Source organism: Manihot esculenta, chromosome 16 (genome assembly GCF_001659605.2).
Source record: "Manihot esculenta cultivar AM560-2 chromosome 16, M.esculenta_v8, whole genome shotgun sequence".
In the NCBI taxonomy this organism is placed as follows: domain Eukaryota; kingdom Viridiplantae; phylum Streptophyta; class Magnoliopsida; order Malpighiales; family Euphorbiaceae; genus Manihot; species Manihot esculenta.
This window is the reverse complement of record NC_035176.2, coordinates 421,014-443,538: the sequence shown is the minus strand read 5'-3', so window position 1 is coordinate 443,538 and position 22,525 is coordinate 421,014. Positions and strand designations below refer to the sequence as shown.

General features: G+C 35.0%; 3 protein-coding genes and 1 pseudogene across 4 annotated transcripts; all 4 read right to left on the bottom strand.

Moving 5' to 3' along the window:
- Window positions 1-2,577: 2,577 nt before the first annotated feature.
- Window positions 2,578-6,922, bottom strand: LOC110603145. The gene is made up of 2 exons (XM_021740836.2): window positions 6,577-6,922; window positions 2,578-3,693 (listed from the first exon to the last, which is right to left on the bottom strand). Exon 2 carries the CDS (start codon window positions 3,582-3,584, stop codon window positions 2,679-2,681), a length of 906 nt encoding a protein of 301 aa, XP_021596528.1. The 5' UTR covers window positions 3,585-3,693; window positions 6,577-6,922; the 3' UTR covers window positions 2,578-2,678.
- A 142-nt stretch (window positions 6,923-7,064) lies between these two features.
- On the bottom strand, window positions 7,065-12,900 carry LOC110603914 (pyrophosphate--fructose 6-phosphate 1-phosphotransferase subunit beta). Of its 2 annotated transcripts, XR_006348989.1 has the most exons (17): window positions 12,496-12,900; window positions 12,108-12,269; window positions 11,888-12,009; window positions 11,566-11,619; window positions 11,386-11,492; window positions 11,166-11,271; window positions 10,390-10,453; window positions 9,876-9,964; window positions 9,290-9,421; window positions 9,026-9,196; window positions 8,825-8,940; window positions 8,508-8,619; window positions 8,180-8,264; window positions 8,054-8,058; window positions 7,760-7,804; window positions 7,545-7,613; window positions 7,065-7,398 (listed from the first exon to the last, which is right to left on the bottom strand). XR_006348989.1 is itself a non-coding variant. In XM_021741921.2 (16 exons), exons 1-16 carry the CDS (start codon window positions 12,683-12,685, stop codon window positions 7,322-7,324), a joined length of 1,701 nt encoding a protein of 566 aa, XP_021597613.1. In that variant the 5' UTR covers window positions 12,686-12,893; the 3' UTR covers window positions 7,065-7,321. The 2 variants fall into 2 exon arrangements, 1 of the variants encoding a protein (XP_021597613.1); XM_021741921.2 differs by lacking the exon at window positions 8,054-8,058 and having other exon boundaries at window positions 12,496-12,893.
- A 960-nt stretch (window positions 12,901-13,860) lies between these two features.
- LOC110603567 lies at window positions 13,861-17,486 on the bottom strand (annotated as a pseudogene).
- A 151-nt stretch (window positions 17,487-17,637) lies between these two features.
- On the bottom strand, window positions 17,638-20,096 carry LOC110603795 (plastid-lipid-associated protein, chloroplastic). Its single transcript, XM_021741713.2, has 3 exons — window positions 19,486-20,096; window positions 18,585-18,780; window positions 17,638-18,155 (listed from the first exon to the last, which is right to left on the bottom strand). The coding sequence occupies exons 1-3, from the start codon at window positions 19,959-19,961 to the stop codon at window positions 17,841-17,843; spliced, it is 987 nt and encodes a 328-aa protein (XP_021597405.1). The 5' UTR covers window positions 19,962-20,096; the 3' UTR covers window positions 17,638-17,840.
- Window positions 20,097-22,525: the final 2,429 nt, after the last annotated feature.

Sequence of the window (22,525 nt, the reverse complement as noted above, 5' to 3'; positions counted from 1 at the left end):
CGTTAATTTCCCGGAGAATACCTCATCTCCACCAAACAACAACTACAATATAGAAAAAGCTATACCCTACATGCAAAGAGCCTAAACCCATCACAAAAACAAATCCCTATAACTTCAAGAAGCTGAGGACGAAAACATGCAGGACCTAAAACGAAACCCTTCTCCACAAGGAACTGCTTGCAGCAATAAAAACACAAAACAAATCTCGTATATACAATCAACCCTGAAGTCAGAGAAGGGAACTCACATCTAAGGCTAGGGGAGGAGGCGTCTACTGCCTCGGTAAGGAAAAGTTCTAAAAAAAAAAAAAAAAGAGATTTTTTTTTCTCTCTGTAGAGAAGTGAGAGAGATAAAAGTGAAAAAAAAAAGTAATATATATCTAAGAAAAAAATATTTAATACATAGAATTTAATGGTTTTGATTTGAATTCTATTGTATTTTTATGCATTAAGTTCTCATAAGTATTTGCTAAACATAAGCAAGATTTTCCCTTCATTTAAATTGTGATTGGTATCACTACTAAAGTTATTATAGAAAAAGTACATATTTTTAAAAGAAACTAATTAAAAATATTGTTTTAAATGTATTTTAATTATAAAAAACATTTTTAACAATATTTAAAATGATTTTTTTAAAAAAAGTGATATCCAAATTTAAGTTGCATGATGCATTTTTTTTAAGAAGTTGATGATGCATCATTAACAGCTCATGCTTTACCATATCCATCATTCTACCTTATTAGGTACTGTTTCAAAAAAGTATAAGTGGATAACATATTTCATTATATATATGAATATTAATTTAATTTTGAGATTTCTAGCTTTATGAAAATTAGACAACGATAATAAGGTAAATCGAGACACAAATTAGAGAAAGCGCCAAAAGAGAAAAAAGAGAGGAAATAAAGAAGGCAGATTTTATTAGACATCTTTACCTCTGATGAAGGTTGTCCTTTTATAAAATTTTTGTTATGTCTGGATTTTATTTTGAGTTTAATTTTATTATGGTTTTGTGATAATTTAGAGTTTCTGTTGTATAGTTTTGTTATAGTTTGGTTGGTGTGTTACCGCTGTCAATGATAAAGGGTTGATAATTATTCAGTGTTGAGACATGGTCTGTATTCCTAAAGACTGACAGCTCTATAGCAATACAAAACTAAAACTGCTATAGACTAACACATTTTGATGGTTGTTGATGTTGTTTCATTGGGACTCTAATTTTGTTCATTTCTCTTTTTTGTTCTCCTGATGATTTCTCCTAATTGAGATTTGCTATTATTTACGTTCGTAACTACTTTCTCTCAGTCTCGATCAACTTTATCTCCTTACTTATTGTTTTATTCTATTTTTTTTTATAAAAAATGGTGAATGTGTCGGTTGAGGTGGTTTTGCTTTACCAAAGCGGCTTACATGTGCTTTATGGTATGTTTCACCGTTGTGGTTGACAGAATCGATAATTATTTATCGGTGAAACATAGGTTGATGGTGGTGGAACCTATGTATTGGATGTGCGATTTTGCTTGATTTTCAGGTGGTTGTTTGGGTTGAATATCCGATTAATATTTAGAGTTGAATTTCTGAATTATTTGTGAGTTTTCAATCTGTTTTAAATTTTTTTTAATCGAATAATTTCAATAGAGAAGAGATAAAATTTAAATGTAATCTCGATTAGTTCTTTTCTTGTATATATTGTCTTTTTATAAACATTTTAATACAATCCCAAATGTTGTAGTTAAAAAAAAATTATTAATTATTTTATTAAGCTTTAATATGGTGGAAGTGTATACACTTTATGAAACGTTATCCAAATTTATGTACAAATATGAAAAGCAAAGATATCTACCTTTTTTAATTATTTTATAATATCTCCATATGATATATATGAATCTAAAAAACAATACTCTTTTTTGTGAATGATACGTTAAAGGTGAAGATGGTACATTATTCCAAGGTAGGGATTTTGAAATATGAAATTTGAATTTGATGGAATATATGTTTTGTTTAATTTATTAGAGTGATTAATATAATATTAATCTTTATCGCTACGAAAAACAACATATTTAAACAGGAATTTGCAATGATTTATAAAATATTATTTTTTCAAATCTGCTTTAAAAATTGAAATTAAATATTTTATAAGAAAGGTTATTTTATAAATTCATATTAAAAATAAAAAAAAATTAATTTTTTAATTTGAAAATTTTACATCATATATGAAAATAAAATTATAAATAATTTTATAAAAATTTATTTGAATTTTTTTCTTAGAAAATCATTCATACCAAAGGAGAAATTAATGAATAAAATTATACAATTTAAAATCTATAATTTATTGAAAAATTAAATTAAAATTCTTAATTTCAAATCTAACTATATCTAAAAACAACATCCCTAAGTAGAAAGTAAGCCGTTTAATCCAAATGAAGAAGCTAAAGAGAGACACAATCTCAAATTGATCCTAGATCAGCAGCATCCTTGAGAAGCCATGAAAGGAGCTCGGCTGGGGGAAGATCAACAGATCTGCCAGAGGCAGCTAATAATATAATGTAAAGAAAACTAATCCCATATCACAAAATCAAAAAAAAAAAACTCCTCGTTTTGTATATTAATTAGCAGAATAATTACATAAATTAAGGAAAACATTAATGATCACATCATAATCAAACTTAATTAATATAATCAGTACACCTTTTTTGTGAAGAGGCTGCGTAAATTGAAAAGATTACCACTGCTTCCCACATTAGAGCCTCTACTCCTACAACTTGATTCCTGTCTGTATCCGTTACACATTGCCACATTCAAGTTTACATCTTTGCCATCTCCCTTTCTTGTTTTTCTCGTCATCTTTTCACTGCTCCGATTCATTGCTCCCGTATCCCCACCTCCGCCTCCACGCCGCACCTGCCAAACCGGGCTGCTCCGCCCCAGATGGACTCCAGCACTCCGACCAGGACTGCTCGGCCACTTTCTTGATTTTGACTCACCCGCTGAATTACTCCGTGAGCAAGGTGCGCTACTCACCTTTCGAGTTCCAGGACCTCCAGGAAACATTCTTGGTCTGGCTCCACTGTTCCCTGCGGATCTACTGCGTGAAAATGGCCATATATTTATATTCAACTCGGCTGAAGAACTTGCTCCACTTTGACTCTTTTTCTCTCTCTTCTTTTCTTTCTCCTTCTCCTTCTCCTTTTCTTTATCTTTATTCTTTTCTTCTTGGCTCTTTGCTGTTGAAGTTTTCTTGAAGATGTCCTTCCATCTCTTCGAAGCAGATAAAGGGGTGGTCTCAGCTGTTATGGTGTTACGAGATATCCGGGGTCCTGCCTCTGGCTGAGAGTTGGGCGGTTGAGGGTCTGGTTGCGAATCTGGTGGGTCAGGGCGGTTGTTGTGGAGGTGGAGTAAATGGAGAGGAAGGAGGACCCCATCAACAAAGAGTTCATCAGCAGAAAGTATATGGGGTTGTGGAAAGGAAGGATTTCTGACCATCCAGAACTCGAATTCGGGGGAGTTGGAATCACTCCTCCTTCTCCTCCCATTTCTGGATGGAGAGCTGAGAAGTATTCGGGAGTCTTGGCTGCGGCTGTCCATGGCGGAAAGAGAGAGAGAGAGAGAGAAGTGTTTTCTGAGAACAGAGACAAGGTGGGGAAATTTGAGGGTTGGTTGGGCAAGGATTAAAGGAGTGAATGTGGAGGTGACCCTACAAGCAATAAAGAAAGAAGAATGAGTACTGATATAAATGAGAGGAGAGGAGAGGAGAGGATGCATATATATGAAACCAAGTGCAGAAGAAGCCAAACAGAATTAATGTTTAATCTAACCACTTAATATTATGGTTAAGCAATGCCGATTTGTGATTTACAAATTCTACCAAAACTTGTAATAATAACTAATCAAAACTATGACATGAAAAGTCATCGTGGGTTGTTAGAATACTTGATTTTACACATGTAAAAAAAAAAACAGTAACTGTTTTTATGGCTAAGCTTGTGGCAGCAAAATCCAAATAAATTAGATTGTTTTTAGGCTTGTGTTGTCGGTTTAACAATTTGCAGCATATTCAAGGTGTACGGACACGAGAAGCTGTAGTGTAAGGATTGAACCTTGGAAAAAAAATATCCAGTTTGAGCAGTGTAAAGTATGGAAGGAAATTGATTATAATATATAATAATAATAATATTGGAAGTGGGAATGCACAGGCAAGTAGGGTTGACCTCAAGTGTAATATGGGGCCACAGCCACAGCCACAGCCACAGCCACAGGATGAGTTATGAAAGGAGATTAGAAAGAGTGATGTCAATTTTGAAGTGATGGTGATGGACAAAAGCAAATGGAGATCATTACATTCATTAGATCAGATGCGTAAAATGGAAATATAAATAAAAATTAAGCTAGCTAGAGTTGACATTCTGCACTCAGAATGTCAAGTTCATCAAACATATATATTTAATTAAACAGCTTTCCCTCATATACATTTATATGTGAATTCTATTTAGTTTTTAAATTTAAAAAATTTATTTATTTAAGAAAAATAAAAGTTTCAATGATGAAATAAAAATAAAATTTTTTTATAATATTTATATTATTGATTTCGATTTAAAATCAATCTGAACTAATTCGATGAATATTCCGTATAAGATATAAATTATTACGAGTAATATAGTAAAGAAAATGGATATGAATTTAGATAAAACTGAATTGGGAAGAGGATAAAGCAAATAGGGACTTTAGATATAAAATGGGGAATTTCATGAGAAGCAAGCTGGCCTTGGGGCCTATGCTACAGTGTGGAAAATGGTCCCCATTTGGAAGCAATAACGTGAGCTACAAGAGGATTACATCTAGTGCTCTAAAGGAAAATTCTTATATACATATGAGATATATGCATTCGGTGAGTATTAGAAATTTTTATAGTTCAAAAATCACACGTAGGTTGCAGTGTTGCAGATAGATGATGGGGAAGGGGAGAATGGTTGAGAGTCCAGTCCAGAGTCTAGAGGAGTAGGGATATGTAGATGCCTTTTGTTGTGTACGTAGGCAAAGACACCATAATTTTTGTTAACTTGTTGGGTCCCCATTTTTTACTTATTATTGTTGTTGATAGTAACTGTTTTCCGCACTTGTACCTCTTCCCTTTACTCTCTCTCACTGGATGCACTTCCCATTAATTATCACTGATGATTTGCTTCATTCCAGTATTAATATTCCAAGATTTGCCCATCATTTGAAGTTTATACATGATGGAAAAAACATGGGGGAAGATCCTAATATATCTACTCGATTATGGGATCTTACCCATTTTGATTTATTGCATTAATCCTGAGTTCCTACAGAATGAGAACCAACCATATACATTCAGTTTAATTAAGTGGTAGGATCCATGAAAACATACCAACACATTGATATAGTTCATTATGAAAGTATTTTAAAAAAACATATTAATTTATTTTTAAATCTTAATTTTGTCATATATTTTTATCTTTCTACTTTTTTAAAAACTCTTTTCGTTAATAATAAATATTTATATTTTCTGAATTTTTATTATAATAAGTATTTTCATCTTTGAATTTTTACCATTATTAAATATTTTTATTTTTTGGTGACGATGTTTTAGTACTTTGACTAATAGTTAATTCTTTTTTTTTTTTTTTAAAAAAAGATGAATAAGTTTATGTATGTATTTTAAACATATGAGTTAATAATATAATTTTGATTGAATAATAATAATAATCTAATTGGAGTTACTAAAATCAAAGTAAATAAAGTACAACTGGTGTGGTGTTTCATTAATGGAGGAAAGAGAGTGGGAAGTGTTTGAGAATAGAAAACAAAGGTTGCCCAACGCAAGAATCAATAGCTTAGCTGGTTGAGAAATGAGAATAAGACCAAAAGTGTGTGAAAGCACAGAGCACTAGACCTTGAGCTTCACCACTTTCTATCCCTCGATTATCCAACACTTGACTTTGGTTTTTTCATTTTCTATTTCTAATAACTCCTATCACAACAAAAAATTCAAAATAGCTATTATATAGGCAACAAAGATTTTGCTGTGGATGATGGTTTTTTTTAATGAACTCTAATGATGAACATAGGTAAGTTACAAGTTAATAAGTAAAAATGCTTTTTTCTAGTTGGTGCTGTGTCTCTTTCATTCAACAAACCAGAAAGCAATTGTTGGGTAAACAACAGTGTATTTCATTTTCAAAACCGTATAAGATTCATTTCTGAAATTGCTATTGTTATTAGAGGAAAGTGCTCATCGTCGGCCTAATTGAGCTGATTTGAATACACTCGCAAATGTGAAGAAAGGTTAAGGGAAAGAGGAGATATATTATATATATATATTCATTTAGGTTTTTCTTTTGTATTGCCAGAATATTCATTTAGGTTTAACAACTCTTTCATTGAACTCAAGCCTCACACATTATAGACAATTATAATATCACTCAATCAAAGATTATTGATTTGTGAAGTGATACAATTAGGACAACATACAATGTCCCCTCCATCTACTCCTCAAAATTTTGGCAATTTGGACAAAAGCTTCCCATGAACTCTGAAATTAGGAGTAATTGTTTTATACCTTAGCCCTTGTTTGCAATCTCTTTATAGATAACCCATACGTGGGCACTACCGACGGTGAGATAAAATTTGTGTGATGATGGAGCTTTTATAGATGAATAGCCCCCAACAGCATACCTTTTTCCCTATTTTGTATTCTTGTGGCCAATTCATCGAGCTACCATGTGATGACTTATGCGATTTCCCTTTCAACTAGCTTGCACCTTTTCCTTCATGAAAAGCAAACAGAGAATGTATTGAATTCGAAGGAGTGCAAGTGCGCTGTCACAGCCCTGCTACACAGTTGCACATCAAACCTTTTTTTCCTTTGGATTTTAATTTTCCCCCTCCGGAAGAAGGGCCTTATTGAAGTGCGTCATTTTCAAGAAAACGGCGTCAAAAATCGATGACAACGATGTCATGTGCGAAAATTAAAGAGTAAAGATGGTGCAGGACCACTCCAAGAAGTTTTTTGGATGAAGATCTGGCTTCCATTCAAGACTTTTGAAGTTTCAACAAAGAAAATGGTCTATAGATTGTAGTTGCATTTTTGTACTTATTAATACAAAGGACTTGGATTAGAAACTTCAATATACAACGTCCACTGTTGGATGTAGAGCTAAATAAAAATGAAATGCAAATGCTAGAATCCTACACTCAGAAGCAGCAATAATAACCGGAAATGAGGAAAGGAAAAGAGGGGGAAAGAAAAAGCAACAAAAAGAAGATATGCACTGGAAGAGCATGCCAAAATTCCATCACTACGCCTAGGCATGAACTCCCAATTCCAACAACAAGGTGTGGCTAACGGCATCAGATCCTGGGCCCATAAATTGGATAGGACCTGAAATTAAACCAACCGAGAGTTAATACAGAAACCTTTTAACTCAATTAAGCCTCGATCACACTTAACGTAGATGTTTACAATACAACTCCAGTACAAGAATGCCAAGCCATAACCAATAATACAGTTTGTAGATTGCAACTTACCAGGACTGATGTATCGATTCTTGAGTGCCCACTCATCCCGCATGGAAGCAAAGTTTTTGAATGGTGCACCTGAACCCATTTATAATAATTAAATCACTGCTACTCTAAATAGTGACAGCTACATTATGCTAAAAAAAGAAACAAAGGTCAACGTAACCATCTGTATAAAAATGGACTGAACAGAAAGACAATGTGCATTGGCAACAGATTCTTACCTTCAAGCTCCACCATTGCCTTCTTAATCACAGGCTTGAATTTACCTGTAAAAGAAAAAGGGGGGGGGAAAACACTTCGTTCAGATGGATCAAACGACTAAACAGTAAAATAATAACCCCCCAAAAAAGGTCCCTAGAATTTTACTGGAAACCTCAAACAAATGAATTAGGGACCTTACAAATTTAACTCACATTTTTATGGATAACATTCAAACTTGCTATTCCATAGTGATAAACAACATTGCATATACAAGCAAACAAAAAATATAACAAAACAGAAAGGTTCCCACTTACGTGCACTGTCCAAGTATACATTTCAAATATATAGCATCGCTTGTACTTGTCAAGAAGGAAAGAGAATCACTATAATATCATCAGCATGACAAAAAAGGAATGGATTCCAGAAAGAAGAAACCATACCGTGTCTCCTCTCCACGTCCATCATAGAAGTCAGTGCAGTGCCACCAACGGTCCATTCCGCCACAGGTGCAGCCAAATTTCCAACCTGAAGATCCAACAAAATTTTATAACACCAATTTAATAATCACAGTATTGAGTCTGAGATTTCCCTGACTAGTCTATAACTACTCCAAAAACGAACTAATATTATTTTATTTAACACATTTTCTATTACTACTACAAAAGAACTGCAGTAAATTCATTCATTTCAGTAATTCCACAGGAAAAAAAGGACAGAACAAAAATGATTAAAAGAAATGAATGAATTGCTAAGGGTAGAACCACTCACTGATGATATCAACCCAGTTTTTCCACTGTGAAGGAGAGCGCCAGCTCCAAAGCCCAAAGCATAGCAATATGTAGCATCAAAGTTTGTTGGCAAACCACATCTTCCTTCATAACTTAGTAGTAGAAATCAAATATCAGGTAAAATACCACAAAGCAAACAATGCATTGATTTCCCAGTTCACACATGCCAGAAAAGAAGTGAACAATGTCAAGTCAGTATCCTAACAAAAACGCTGTTGCATCAATGAGCACACCAATGATCATATAATCTCATACAGATTGAATCAGACGTTCTTTTTAGTTGGTGATGAAAATTACCCAAAGAAGTGGGACTGTCCTTTGAATTGGCCTTTGTATGAGCCTTGTTGCTTTCTCTTCTCCAACTCGGTTTCAACCATTTGAATAAGCATTTTCTCTGTCTCTATTTTGGCAACCTAGAATAAAAAAACAATAATAATGAAAAAAAAACAGCAAGGCTATAAAAGAGAATAACACACAACAATGATATAGGATAGATACCTGGACATTTCCATGTGGATCTCTTTCCAGCATCAATTGTTCCTGAATTGCTTGTGGCAAAAATTCAAAAAGCTGCAGAGATTGACTTGTAAGTTTCTTTTTCCATAGCCCACCTTCGTCAACAACGTCATGGGCCAAAATTTCATTTAGTTCTGCAATGAGATGCTGCACCTGCATGGTAACAAGAGATATACATGTCAATTACCACTATGAGCAATCATGAGTCCATGTGATATCAAATGTCTAAACATTAGGAATTGGTACCTCAGGAATGAAATCAATTAAACCTTCAGGAATGAGGATCACACCATAGTTATAACCCACATCAGACCGTTTACAGATTATATCTACAACATATTCAGTAACATTTTTCAGTGTCAGCTTCTTTGCAGCAACCTGCAACAAAATTGAATCAGGTCAGTAGCATATATAACTTCTCTAAATGCAGCACATAAGATTACGATGAATTATTTCACTATAACTTGGCAAACTATCCTTCAAAGAATGCTCAGTCTATTCAAACAAAGGCCACTAGGCTCAACTGTCAAATTTCAACTCTAAGATAACTAGATTAAGTCAAAGGACCGCAATTACATGCAAATAAGGGTAAGATAATCATGATAGTAGTCTTGAAACCTCAGGATAAAAACAATAGAAATAAGAAGTCATAAAGTTTAGACCACCAACAATAAAACTAACTCCTAGCATGTCAAGCACAAGAATAACTAGTTATCTCAATACATTATCAAGTTACACTTTGGATGACTCATGATAATTTGCCAATATTATTAGTATAAATACACAACTGAATCAGCCAAAACCTTAAACTGAGACAAACAAAAAGATGCACCTCTTCTCCAATGATTGTAATATTTGGATGAGTTTGCAAAGCACACTCTAAGGTAATATGTGAAGCTGCACGCCCCATAAGCCGTACAACTGCATTGAAGACACATTAGCACAATAAGTACTTGCTCCTAACAATTCGTTCAGTACAAACATCTGTGTTTGCATATGTGTATGTGGAGTGAGACTGTTAAGCAAACCATAAAAGTTGAAGATTACAGAATCTAGGGTGGCAAACAATATATTGCTTCATAAGAAAATTGAATTTTATGATGTTTCATATAAGCCATTAGGTGAGGGAACATGGTAACACAATTTTCAAAAGCCAAAAATTATAACAAAAGGCAAAATTCAGGAAGTTAACAATCAAGGGAGTTATAAAATTCTGAATGATTTTGTACATAGGGCTGTCTGCCAATATGATTATCTAGTAACTAGTCCTAACATTAGCTGAGCTTCAATTTCAACAAGTGGAGAAAAGAATGATTCCGCAACTTGTACTCCACCCTTGCACTTACAGTGATAATATTTTCCAGTTGATCGAGCATCAATCATGACATTTCCAATCATTTCTGAATATATCTGCATGTACCAAATATATTATGATTATTTTGCAACATCTATATATAGGTCGCACTTATAGATCAGACATTGTACAATTGTGTGGCTGTAACCTAATCCAAAGAATAAAAATTTCCCAGAAGAATAACAACCACCAGAAAAGGGATAATGTCAATCTACTAGAGGAATATAGATTATCACAGGTAAAAAACCATTAAACGGAATGCATTCAAGTAATAATATGACAACAAATTCATCTCAGACCAGGAAATGATTTAAGAGAAACATTTTTTAAAGGAAAAAAAAGATGATGACAAAATTGTTTGTAAGATGGAAGAGTCTAGAATTGTCTGCATTCTGCATCTTAGTAGCTTGTCCAAGGATAGAGACAGATAACAATGCAGAAACAAAAACTGAGTTGGGATAAAAAGCAAAAATGACAATGAATGTAACTGAAGTCTATCAATGATTAAAGATATTAAATCAATTAGAATGACAAGTACTGGGGCCTTCATATTGGCAAAACAAAATTCAATAAAAATACTACAAGAGACTGCTTCACTTTAACAGTTTCAATCCAACTTCATGTAAAAGATTTCAATCCAATAACATGATTATATTTGAAACAAAATTTTCCCTAACAAGAAAAAGCAGAGTCCAATAAAATGATTTAAGTGTAATACAAACTTTTATACATGACATACAGAAAGTTATACTAGAATTCACTAATCACCTTGCATGCAGTATCAAATCCAAAACTGGTTGGGACCTCTTTGCATTTCAGATCACCATCAATGGTCTTTGGGCATCCAATGACCGTAGTTTTCATATTTTTACTCCTGAATTAACAAGATAAATGTAAGCCGTACTGACAGGACCATTATTGCTAAAAGAAAAGCTCATATTCTCATCACAAAACATTATTTCCAATGATAAATTTCATCATGGGATACCTGAAGTTTTCAGCAAGAAGGCAAGCATTGGTGTTTGAGTCATCCCCACCAATAACAACAAGCCCATCCAAATCAAGTTTCAATGCCGTCTCTTCAGCTTGTTTGAACTACAATGCACAGCAAATTCATTTCCACGTCTTGTAAAAACACAACTAAAAAGAAGCAAATAATGAGGCTCACCTGCTCGGGTGTTTCAATTTTGTCCCTACCACTGCAGATCATATCAAAACCACCCTGAAAATTTGGATTTACAACAAAATTTATTACAGCTCTTCATAGAAGCATGGCAAAAATAAATAGCTGAAAGGGATGAATGTACTTTTTGTAACTTATTGAGTATTACTACTAAGACTAAGTTAATTTCCAAAGGAAATAGTTTCCAAATTAAAATGTGAAAAGCTATAATTTAGTTAGAAGCACATTTGCAGCCAACTAATACTTGAACATTCACTTGTAGCTATTACTCATACCATCACATATTCACTTTGCTAAAGAGAGTCACCTGATTTCTATAGGGATAAATAAAATCAGCCGTTAATTCTACATATTTGCACTTCATGATCCCAGCAGGACCACCTCTAAAGCCGTATAATATGCTTTCCTTAGCACGGTCCTGCAAGTAATCTACCACCAACCACCACAGATTACATTCAGAGCACAAAGCAGCGTTAAATAAATGTATCCGTTGTCTTTTCTAATAGTCAGAACAATTGGATCCTCACCAAAAATTCCACAGATCACATTGTGTCCCCCAGGTGCCTGACCTCCAGACAAAACAACACCAATCTTGAGCTTCTGATCGGAAAGCACTGCATCAGCCCCATTTGGCACCAACATTGACGACGGCTGTCCAAATAGATTTGGAAATAGCTTCGCGATCTCATCTGCAACCATCATGTAACACACATAAAAATGATGTTTTTCACAGGAATAGCCAGAAAACGAATCAACATTGTGGTTTCATTTCTCGAAAAATAACATTCAAAACCTAGTCTCTTCCATTATCCCGGCAAAACAGTGAGACAGAAAGCCAGATACTTCCTTGAATTTAAATGGAAAAAAAATTCATTCACAGCGGATCAAAATCAGAACTGAAAATGCAAAAAGGACCTGGATTGCCAGCGGCGGAACTCGGGGGGCCTTCGACGACTTTGAAGGGGTTTTTGAGGACAGAAGGGAGAGGAAGAGCATGGTCGATGCGACTCGTTTGCACATCACTGTAAAAAGTAGAGACACGGCCAGTGGCCGAAGAGGATTTGACGGTGGGTACACCGCCGTTGATTACAAAAGAAGGAGCCATTGGTGGTAGGTTTATACCTAAATCTGAATTATTAGGTTTTTAGGTGCAGAGGAGAGTGGAGTGAGGAGAGTAGGAAAAAAGAAGGTAATGGTTTATAAGATACTTGCTCACTTCGTTTAAAGGGTAAGATAGTCAATTTGTCTATCGAATCCTTGCACTCTCCGCCCCGGAAAGATCGTTGCCCTCTGATTTCAGGGCTCGCTTGAGAGCTTCTGAAAAATCAAGTGTGAGTGTAGTACACGTGGTTTACTGTGGGGCTCAGTTATGTGGGAATCCGATGGTTAGAGATTAGGTGTTTGGGCAGGGGATGGGCTTACCGAACCTTCAAGAGGTTGGTGGGCGCGTGAATTCCAAACGCCATAGGATATTCCGGGAGAATACCGTAATCGGCACGACGAGGATAGATCTGAGTGCCGATAATGCAACGAATGATATGATATTTATCGCTTAATTAAGCAACTCATTTACTCTTTTTCCCTTTCTTTTAAAATTGACTTAGATTTTAAATTGTTTATTTTTAACTATAATAAAATTTTATTATAAAATAAAAATAAAAATAAAAATAAAAAGACCATTTAATCTCAAATCTTCTAAACCTTAGAATCAAAACCTAAACCACCATATTCACAAATTGATATCTTTATCGGCGAAAGAGCTGCCCATTTTTGCTGACATAAAACGTATGCTTCAGCCTTAATGACAACAGAATTTTATTTTCTTGCAAATACAGCGGGCGTAAAAGCTTGTGCTAAGACTTGAATAAATTTGGTCGGTTCTGAAGCTCAATAACATTTCCAGCGCACAAGTGCAATGGATAGTGACGGTTTCCCATTTATAAACAACAAAAATATAATAGATAACCAATTAACTATATTTGGCATTTTGACAATGTGAGCTTCCAGAAAAAGGAAAATCCGAGTCCAAATTTTCAAGCATGATTAGACTCAATCTTACCAAGTCAAATATTTATTTAAAAATAAAAAAACAAATAAACAATATTGTTGTTTTCTCAATTCTCATTGCAAAAACCGATACTAAAACTGTAGTCAATGTTAAATGAAAAAATATATATATATGAATCACATACAGAGCAAAACAAGAACACAAAGAAGAGATGAGGGTCTAGGCAGAGGATGCTCTCAATAGGCCTTTTTACGAACGAGTAACTTGGCACTCCTATACAAACCAAGAATGAAAGTCCAAGGTAAAGTCTTTCTAAAGGCTCTTAGAGAACTCTTAATAATTCCAGCAAATGCTAAATACAAAGGGAATTGCATGATTGCAAATGCAGTGACCGGAAGGAAAGCAACAGTGTAAATCAGACTTCTAGACCACTGAGCCTTCAAATGTATTTCCAGCACAATTGTAGCTGCAAATGCAAGCATGGTGGCTGCCACAGATATGAAGAGAAATGTGAACCCAAGTGTTAATTTCCGAGGAAGAGAGATTCGAAAGTCTTCAATCCGAAATGGAGATGTGAGGATAGAAAGGAACATTACAACTGAAGTTAATGAGCTAGCGAGGGAGATGATATCCAAGATTGTGAAAACGACAAAGAATGGATAATGGAGAAGGATGGGAAGGCCAGTTTTGTCATCGGTACCTCCTGGAACTGTATACACAGCTGTGAAACCAACAGTAGCAATGAGAACAGCAATAACAGAGCAAGACTCGGATGTCCGTTTCAGCCATTCTTTTGCCTCCTTGTGAAGCTCCGAATGTGTCTTGTCAAATAACTCCCAGGCAGTCTCATCTTCTTTGTTGTGGTGCATGATATAGTGAGGCGGGATTATCTTCTTTACACGCTGCATATCAACGTATATATAGATGACTTAAAGCTAGAAAATTTATAGATGGGTGGACTTGCGAGTGAAAGAAGAGGAACTGACCTCAAACCAACGAAGCTCCCCTTGTAATTGGAGCACAGTACTAGGTTTATATCCTCCAGAATAACTTTTCATGTCTGCAGCATGATGCAATAAGGTGTAGCCATTATTATCAATTTTTCGAGCTAAAATAGCCATTGGGATTTTCATCCTTTTTACTCGACGAAAAATCTCCCTTTGGCGGTGCTTTATAGCCACATGTAATATGTTCTTCCCCATATCGCTGACATGCTCAACAGCCTGAGGGTATGCCTGAAGTATCTCATCCACAATCTCAATTATACCAGTGCTAGCTGCAATCAACAATGGCGTGAGAAGTGGTTCAGTTGTTGTCTTCTCCTCTGATTTGCCATTTGTGCCTTCTCTATCACCTCCACCTGAGCTCTTTCCTCTGTCTCCCGTTGTTGTTCTTGATCTTCCAAAGGAAATTGTACCTGTATCCGGCTCTGCATGACTAGTTTCCCATGAGGTATCTAACTTCACGAGCAACTTTGTGAGTTTTATAACACATTCATGTCTTTTCTTTTCTCTCCAGATTCTATCCAACACTGGCCATCCTGTGCATGATGATAATGAGAGTGTGACGTAATTGAATCAGGTCTAGCTAAGAACATGATCAATGTATTGCATTGTATGCATAAAACAGAGCACACCTTGAGCCAGGAACATCCATATTGTGTGATTCGTCTTTGAAATCCCTGTATTGGGTGTGTATTTGTTAATCACTACGAAGATACAATATGCATTGTTGATTAGAAGTGAGCAACCAAATTCAACGTAGAGTTTCTATTGTTTCTTTAATAGAAAATGGAGCGTGCTTGAGATCACATTACATCATTTTTTACCTGTGACTACGGTGAATTCTTAAATACTAAAATTCTAGTCATATGCAGCTTATTTCATCAAAAAATTAAGAAAAATGATTTCAATTAGACCAAATGACACAAGATTGTATCAGTTGTAATGAACCAAGAAATATAGGTATTAATTAAAAAAAATTATAAAGTGAGACTAAAATAATATAAACATGTTACAACCAGTGGTAAGACATGGTTGATTGATGTTTGGCAGATTCCTGCTGGCCATCAATCATTTTGAAAAAGTAATAAAAAAAGGTTTTCAATTGGTTACGCCAGCGGAATGAGTGTTTTTTAGACAGTTTTGCAAAATACATCCATAATTTTTGAATCCTCACCCTTTAGTAATTTTTTTTTTCTCCACCTTTTGGTAAAAAACCCTGGATTGTTAGATAGGCGTGAAGAGGTTGGAGTAGAATAGCATCCTTGCATTGTTAGGGGTTGGAATCATGCAAAAGTAGCTAGGAACATTACCTTTACGAAGCCTTGAATAGGTGGATGGGATTGGGAGGGAATCTGTGGATGTGCGACCAGTCTCCAAGTCATCCTTTTCACTCAAAGATACAGGACCCTGTGGATCCTCATCTTGCTCATCGACATCATCCGGAAGACCTGCTTAATGATGGATCAATCTTATATAAATTAGACAATATGCATTTACCAATTGAAATTAAAATAAAAGAATGAAGGATTTTACACACATTTATAGAGAAATCCCTTCAATTTGCCCATGGTCTGATTGCTTCTGTAAGCTGAGGGCATCCTAGCTAACAGTTGAAGACACGTCCTGCCTTGTTCATCTTTCAACTCTCCAAGCTCTTCATCTGTCCTTTGCAGATACAATGCTGTTTCTGCATGATAATTAAGCCATTTAAAAATTAGCAACTCAATGCCAATTTCCAATGAATAAGTATGTATAAAGAGAAAGAAGAGATAAATTTACCAAAGTGTTCAGCTTGGACGGCAATGTGAAGAATGGAGGTTGAATCATCTCTCTTGCCATGGATGCTCATAAAAGAAGGAGCTCTCTGTCGGTGAGTTTGTAATATTTCTTCTCTAGACCTGATGATTTCAGCAGCAATGAACTTCACCATTTCTGTCTTGCCGAAGGCTGCAGCTCTATAAAGCGGCGTTTCGCCTAACTTGTTCTTAATATCTAAAAGCGTCCTTTCACAATTCAACAAAAGTTTTGCTGCAGCGACATCTCCCGCAGCAGCTGCCTCGTGAAGAGCAGTGTTTCCATACTCATTTTTAATCAGAAATGGACTTATCTTCTCCGAGTTTTCTGCTACTCGTTTGGCAATTGCGACAATACTTGAGAGCAGACTCGTGCTTCCACTGTATACTGCAATATGGAGGGCTGTGTCTTTGTTAACTGTCAATGGATACACTACAGTTTCTGTGTTTTGTTCAACGAAGCTTTTCAACCTTTCCCAGTCTCCATCTATGAATGCCTGATAAGGCACAGACATCCCTGCAATGGTGACATCTCTCGCCTCGTTTGCTGCGATGCTACTCATCTTTCACCCTCTCCTCTCTCTCAATACACACAATTTTGTTGCTTTAATACTTAATTATTTTTAGCTTAAGACTAGCATTTGGTTCAAAGATTATATACAGGTGGAAAATGAAGAGGAAAGCAACGTATGTTCCTTGCTTAATAGACAGCAAAAGCTGCCGTACTCCTCACAAGAGGAATAATAAGGACGAACCATAGCAATCAAAGATTACACTCATAAACAATAGTATTTTGGGTAGGTTTTTACACATAATAATGACTAAAAATTGTCCATAAAATAATAATATTTATAATGTCTAATCGAGTTGATTATTTCAATCGTAAGTTCCAATTTTCCTACACATTAACTACCTACCTCAGCATACATTCTAAACTTTTTCATGTTACATTAATTTAGCTTAATCTTTTTTCTACCTCATAAATATAGTATACTTTTCCAATTTATACTTTTATAATATGTAATATTAGTCAAATATATCAATCAGTGGGATAATTAACTTAATTATTTAAATTACTTTAAGAAATTTCATGAGTCATGAGAACAAAAGCCTCCCAGTGAAAAAAAACAAATGAGAACAAAAGCCTTCACGCATGGCAGATTTTTAAGGAAATATAAGACAATTGGATAACTCTGACATCTCATCAGTTAAAACGAGTACTTTAATGAAATAAAGCTCAAAACGACACTCATTTAACCTAAAATTTAAGTTCTATGTATGCATTTGTATTCTGGCAGGAAAGGCCCTGCGATTTACATGCTTTTGAGACACTATTGGCTTATTGTTTCGTATTTTAATAACACGCACTTGTATACATTATTGCATAATCACATCATATCATTGGGAAACCAGCACTTCCATAATCAAGAGGAAGATTCATTAAATCAACTTCATTCAGGGAGTCAAGAGTGAGCTGCCGTCCTTGATGAGAACAAAAACACTGCCAGCATCACCTCTCGAGATTCGAAGCTCTTCATCAAGGTATGTGGTCAGCAACCATGATTGAGCATTGCTGTTTGAGATGGGAATCTTCAATGGTGGTTGGCTTGAAATGGTCCTTGCTACTGATGATGCTGTGTCTTGTACAGAAGTTATTAAACCCTTGATGGGTGTGAGGTCAATCTTTTGCCCTAGAAATTCCACGTTTTCTGGTAATACTATGGAGTCTGTCAACTGGGGAGTCCCAATGATCCCTTCTTCAAACTTGATCTAAACAATAAATAGATAAATGAACATGGTCAAGCTTAGCCCTGAACACTGAAACAGATAAAAGGATAAAATCTTTATGGTTCTACCATGACAATTTCAAACCATGTCAACTTGAACTTTAAAAGAAGCGATTAATGAGTCAAATGATCACTTCTAAAATGGTTGGCACAACCATATGTGAAATAAATTCTCAAAAAGTTACAAATGATAAGGAAGAATATCAAATCCTATTGCAAAAATCATAATAAAGCAATTGCTTATCCAGTGTTACCCATCTGATAGAACAAGACCAGTCTTAATTACCTCCATCCCTGACAGATTCATTTTTCATTTAACTATGTATAACATTTGGTGAGTATTTCCAAAGTTGCAAGATACAATTAGAATGCATTATCAATATGTATTATTAACATAATAATGAGCACAAACCTGCACACGCTTTGGGCTTCGCACTTCAAATTTAGCATTGGTGCTGATGGAAGTAGTAGCTAGTGGGCTGGAAAACTGGACAGAGTTCTGGACAGTGAAAGTCTCTGAATCAATAATTTGCGATATTTCTTCCACCTTTAACAATGGAAATGTCCCCCTTGAAAGCAGTGGAAATAAACCTGCAAAGGAAGTGTACCTGCGTACAGTAGCATAGTTTATGGTTATCTTCTATAGAACAATGCTCAATGAGAAAAGAATCTCTCGACGAAAGTTCTAATACGGCATCCTGTTAAAAGCAAATTAGCTGACGAAATAATATGTAGCTGCTTGATGCCAAACCAAAACCACAATCTATAGCAATCATACTAATTAAAGGCCAAGCAAAACAGGCGCCAAAAATGAGACCACAACACTTTCTCCCCATGTATAGCTGTTTAGGGAAAAGATAATTAGTATCAACAAACAATAATCACGACAGACGAATCACGAATCACAGTCACTATTTCTTCCAGATTCACTACTTCACAATGAAAGATGATAATTATGTTCATTGAATCCTGTGCTGGCCTGGCAAAGACTATATTAGTTGCCATCCAATTCCCAAAACTCATGAATTGCCCTAGCGTGTGACAGTGCACGTCAAACTGCTTCGTGAATAAACTTGGATTCCACAAACATTGCTTCTTAAATTTCAGAGGTTTAGGTGATCGTATCACCATATTGTCCCTAATCCGGATTCCGGAGCCAGTCTGAGAATTTCTCAGAAAATACATCATCAAACAACCAACAAATGTAACAGGAAATGTTAAAAGCATGTAATTATGATTCAAACGTAGAGCAATCAGAGATTTCACCATGTTACTTGAATTTTCTCATCAATCAAAGGGGGAAAAAAACTTACGCGAGAATCCACTTGCCGTTGAGCAGAGACAGGGCCTCAGTAGGTGCCGGGGTCGGGTTCCTGGCTTCAAGCTGTGTAATAAGCTCGACGATCTCAGCTCTAGTCTCACTACTGGCACTCAATCCACGATTGGTCCCATAAAACGAATCCACCAACTGTTTCTTGAGACGATCAATCTCCGTTAAATCCTTAGGCTTGTCCTCCCCTGCCAGCGCAACCGCAGAGCCAGATCCAGAGGCAGAACCCTCCTCCTCAGGACCCCATTCGTCGTTGATGTCCGCCGCCCGAACCAAGGAAAGGGACCTTGGCTTGACAGGATTGGAGGCGAGTAGTCTTGATCTGGAGATTGAATTGGGGGCGTTGATCGAGCATACAGGGAGAAGTGAGGGAGTGGAAGTGGACTGGGAGTTGGGAGGAGGCGTAGAACTAGAGAGAGTGTTGCATGGAAATCGATGGAATTGTGAGATGGAAGCCATTTCTAGTTTTCTAGGATTGTTAGGGAGAAAGAATTAACAAGAGTAGAGTAGGGCTACGAAGAACAAAATCAAGTCTACGAGGGAGATTGACAATATGATTGGCTTGCTGTGCTCTGATATTATGTTGGATGGAAGCATCTAGAAGAAAAGAGAGGCTATTGCCAAGGGCAATATGGGCCTTACAAAATAGTGGGGGGCCAGGGCAGGAAAAGCATCCACGTGGAGGACGAAGAAAGCCAAGCGAGCGAGCGTCTTGCGGTAGGAAATGATTTTGGTATTCTCCACGTGTGGCAACTGCTGGATGCATTATAAAATATCTCTTGTTGTGTTTGGATACATACATTTTTTAAAAGTTGAATTTTAAATGTTAAAATTTAAAAGGAAAAATTAATTTACTTAGCAGTTAAGGTTTGTTTGACATTTAATTATTTATAAAATAGTTAGTTTTTTAAAAAAGGTTTTCACATTTGTCCCTAAATAATGTCCCGAGAGATGAAAAATACTCCATTTCATTTTAGATCAATTTTGCGCTGAATTTCTATAAAATTGCAAATTATGGCCCGCACTTATTAAGAGCGTGACTGTGCTCTCTTGTAAAATTTAATGTTGAATAAGCTGTCATAGAAGAAACACGAATACATTACAAAATAATTCCAAACACTCCATGTTCATTCATACGAAGGAAACGCCCATATCAAAAGAAAAAATTATAGAAAAATATTTTATAATTTTATCTATTTTTATTTTAAAATTTATAATTTAATTTATATTAAAATAAATTTTTAAAAATTTGTAGTAATAAATAAAATATAATAATTAATTAAAAAATAATATAAAAATATATCTTTTAATTTCATTTATTTTTATTTAATTTATATTAAATTAATATTTTTAATGGTATATAAAAATTATCACTATTGTGTCATATGTCTATATTATTTTGATATTTATAAATTTTAAAATAAAAAATTGATAAAATTGAAAATCCATTTAAATATGGATTTATTCAAGTCCACTTTGTAATGGATCAATCCTCGAGAGTGTTCTAGATTCTAAGGGCTAGAAAATGGATCTGAAGACGATAGTGAATTGGGCCTTTGGTCGTGTTGGTAATTAGGTGGAAGCTCCATCCTCAAATTGGGGTTCAACACAATAACGGCTAATAATACATTGGCTATTTTATATAGAACATGGAATGGTAAGGCCAAGCCAATCATAAATTGACGTGTATGATGGGTTCTAAAATATTTTTCAAAAAAAACATTAATTTTATTAATCATATTTTAAAAAAATAAACTATCATCTGAAATATTGACTAAAAAAATGTAGAATAATATCAAAGCATAATTGATACAAAATGAACTTAGACCTCAAATTAAAAGGTAAGATTACCATATTAAATAACAGACTCCATTCCTTTTTTAACATTCATTGTAATATCAAACGGGTGACATAACCTTATTTAACCTTATTTATTAACCACACAACACAATAATCTCTTTGAAAATAATGCTGAATCTCTTCGAAAATAATGACTTCAGCTAATTGTGAATTGAAAATACCCACTCGATGTCCTGTCAATCCCATTAAGTGCCATTCGAATTCCAAGCTACAGCACCAAAATTCAATTTCCCTTCTTGAGCAAAAACTCCAGCATCTAGATTATATTTTAATATGCCCAGATAGGCATTACCCAACTGGGATTGTTTGGTTGTGGGAGGGCCTTCATTTCCTTTTTTCAGTCTGCCAAACTTGCTAAAGCTCTATCTACAATTAGAGAGGAACTAACTCCTTCCCATACCACAACCTTTTATTCTTCTAATTCTAAATATTCCACATGATCATCTAAATTTTTGACCCGCATATCAATATCAAAATTAACATAGATAGATTAACGTACATCCTCAAGAGACTTGAGTACCGATCGAGTTCTAATTGGTTAGTAACAAAAAATTTTAAGTTTTTTCAATGTTATCAATACTCTTATTGTATAGTTAATGATTTTTTAAGTGCAGAATTAAAAATTCGAAATTGGGTTTGATTTTTATGCAAAATTTAGTCTCTTCTTGGGGTCACTTTCTGTTCATCAGCATGTCTTCTATCTCATGTGGTTGGCATTGTGTGTGGATAAGCATAGGGCAATAAGAAAGCGAAGAATGAATGAGAAGTAAATTGGAGGAAGCATATGATTCTTAGTTGTAAGTATGAAATGGACGTTTTCCTGTTACATGCAAGGTATAGCTTTTCTATACATCTCCTTTCCATTGAAAATGAAATAGCATTTTCAAAGTAGTAATACTATTTTAGTGGGGGGAATGTGACTTACAATGAAATTCTCTACTTTTGCCAATCTCTGTCTCTGTTCCATTTGAATGTGATGTTGAGTATAAAACCAATAAAATAGAGGTTCCATAACCTGAAAAACCCTAGCTGTTGTTCTCAATTATCAGTTAAAAGATTCCTCTCTTCCATTTCTTTTTTGCTATAGAAAGATACACTCGTGTATAATGTATACCCGGCTATTGAATATGATTAGTTTTAAGACCTATTATGATTTTAATTTG

Excerpts from the sequence above, each read along its gene's own strand:
- LOC110603914 (XM_021741921.2), bottom strand. The coding sequence starts at position 12,685 with ATGGCTCCTTCTTTTGTAATCAACGGCGGTGTACCCACCGTCAAATCC. Across the intron at positions 8,941-9,025 it reads ATCCACATGGAAATGTCCAG|GTTGCCAAAATAGAGACAGA; the intron begins GTATCTATCCTA and ends TTTTTATTCTAG. Across the intron at positions 7,614-7,759 it reads GGCAATGGTGGAGCTTGAAG|GTGCACCATTCAAAAACTTT; the intron begins GTAAGAATCTGT and ends AAATGGGTTCAG.
- LOC110603145 (XM_021740836.2), bottom strand. The coding sequence starts at position 3,584 with ATGGACAGCCGCAGCCAAGACTCCCGAATACTTCTCAGCTCTCCATCC.
- LOC110603795 (XM_021741713.2), bottom strand. The coding sequence starts at position 19,961 with ATGGCTTCCATCTCACAATTCCATCGATTTCCATGCAACACTCTCTCT. Across the intron at positions 18,781-19,485 it reads AACGGCAAGTGGATTCTCGC|GTACACTTCCTTTGCAGGTT; the intron begins GTAAGTTTTTTT and ends TACTGTACGCAG. Across the intron at positions 18,156-18,584 it reads GAAGCCCAAAGCGTGTGCAG|ATCAAGTTTGAAGAAGGGAT; the intron begins GTTTGTGCTCAT and ends TTTATTGTTTAG.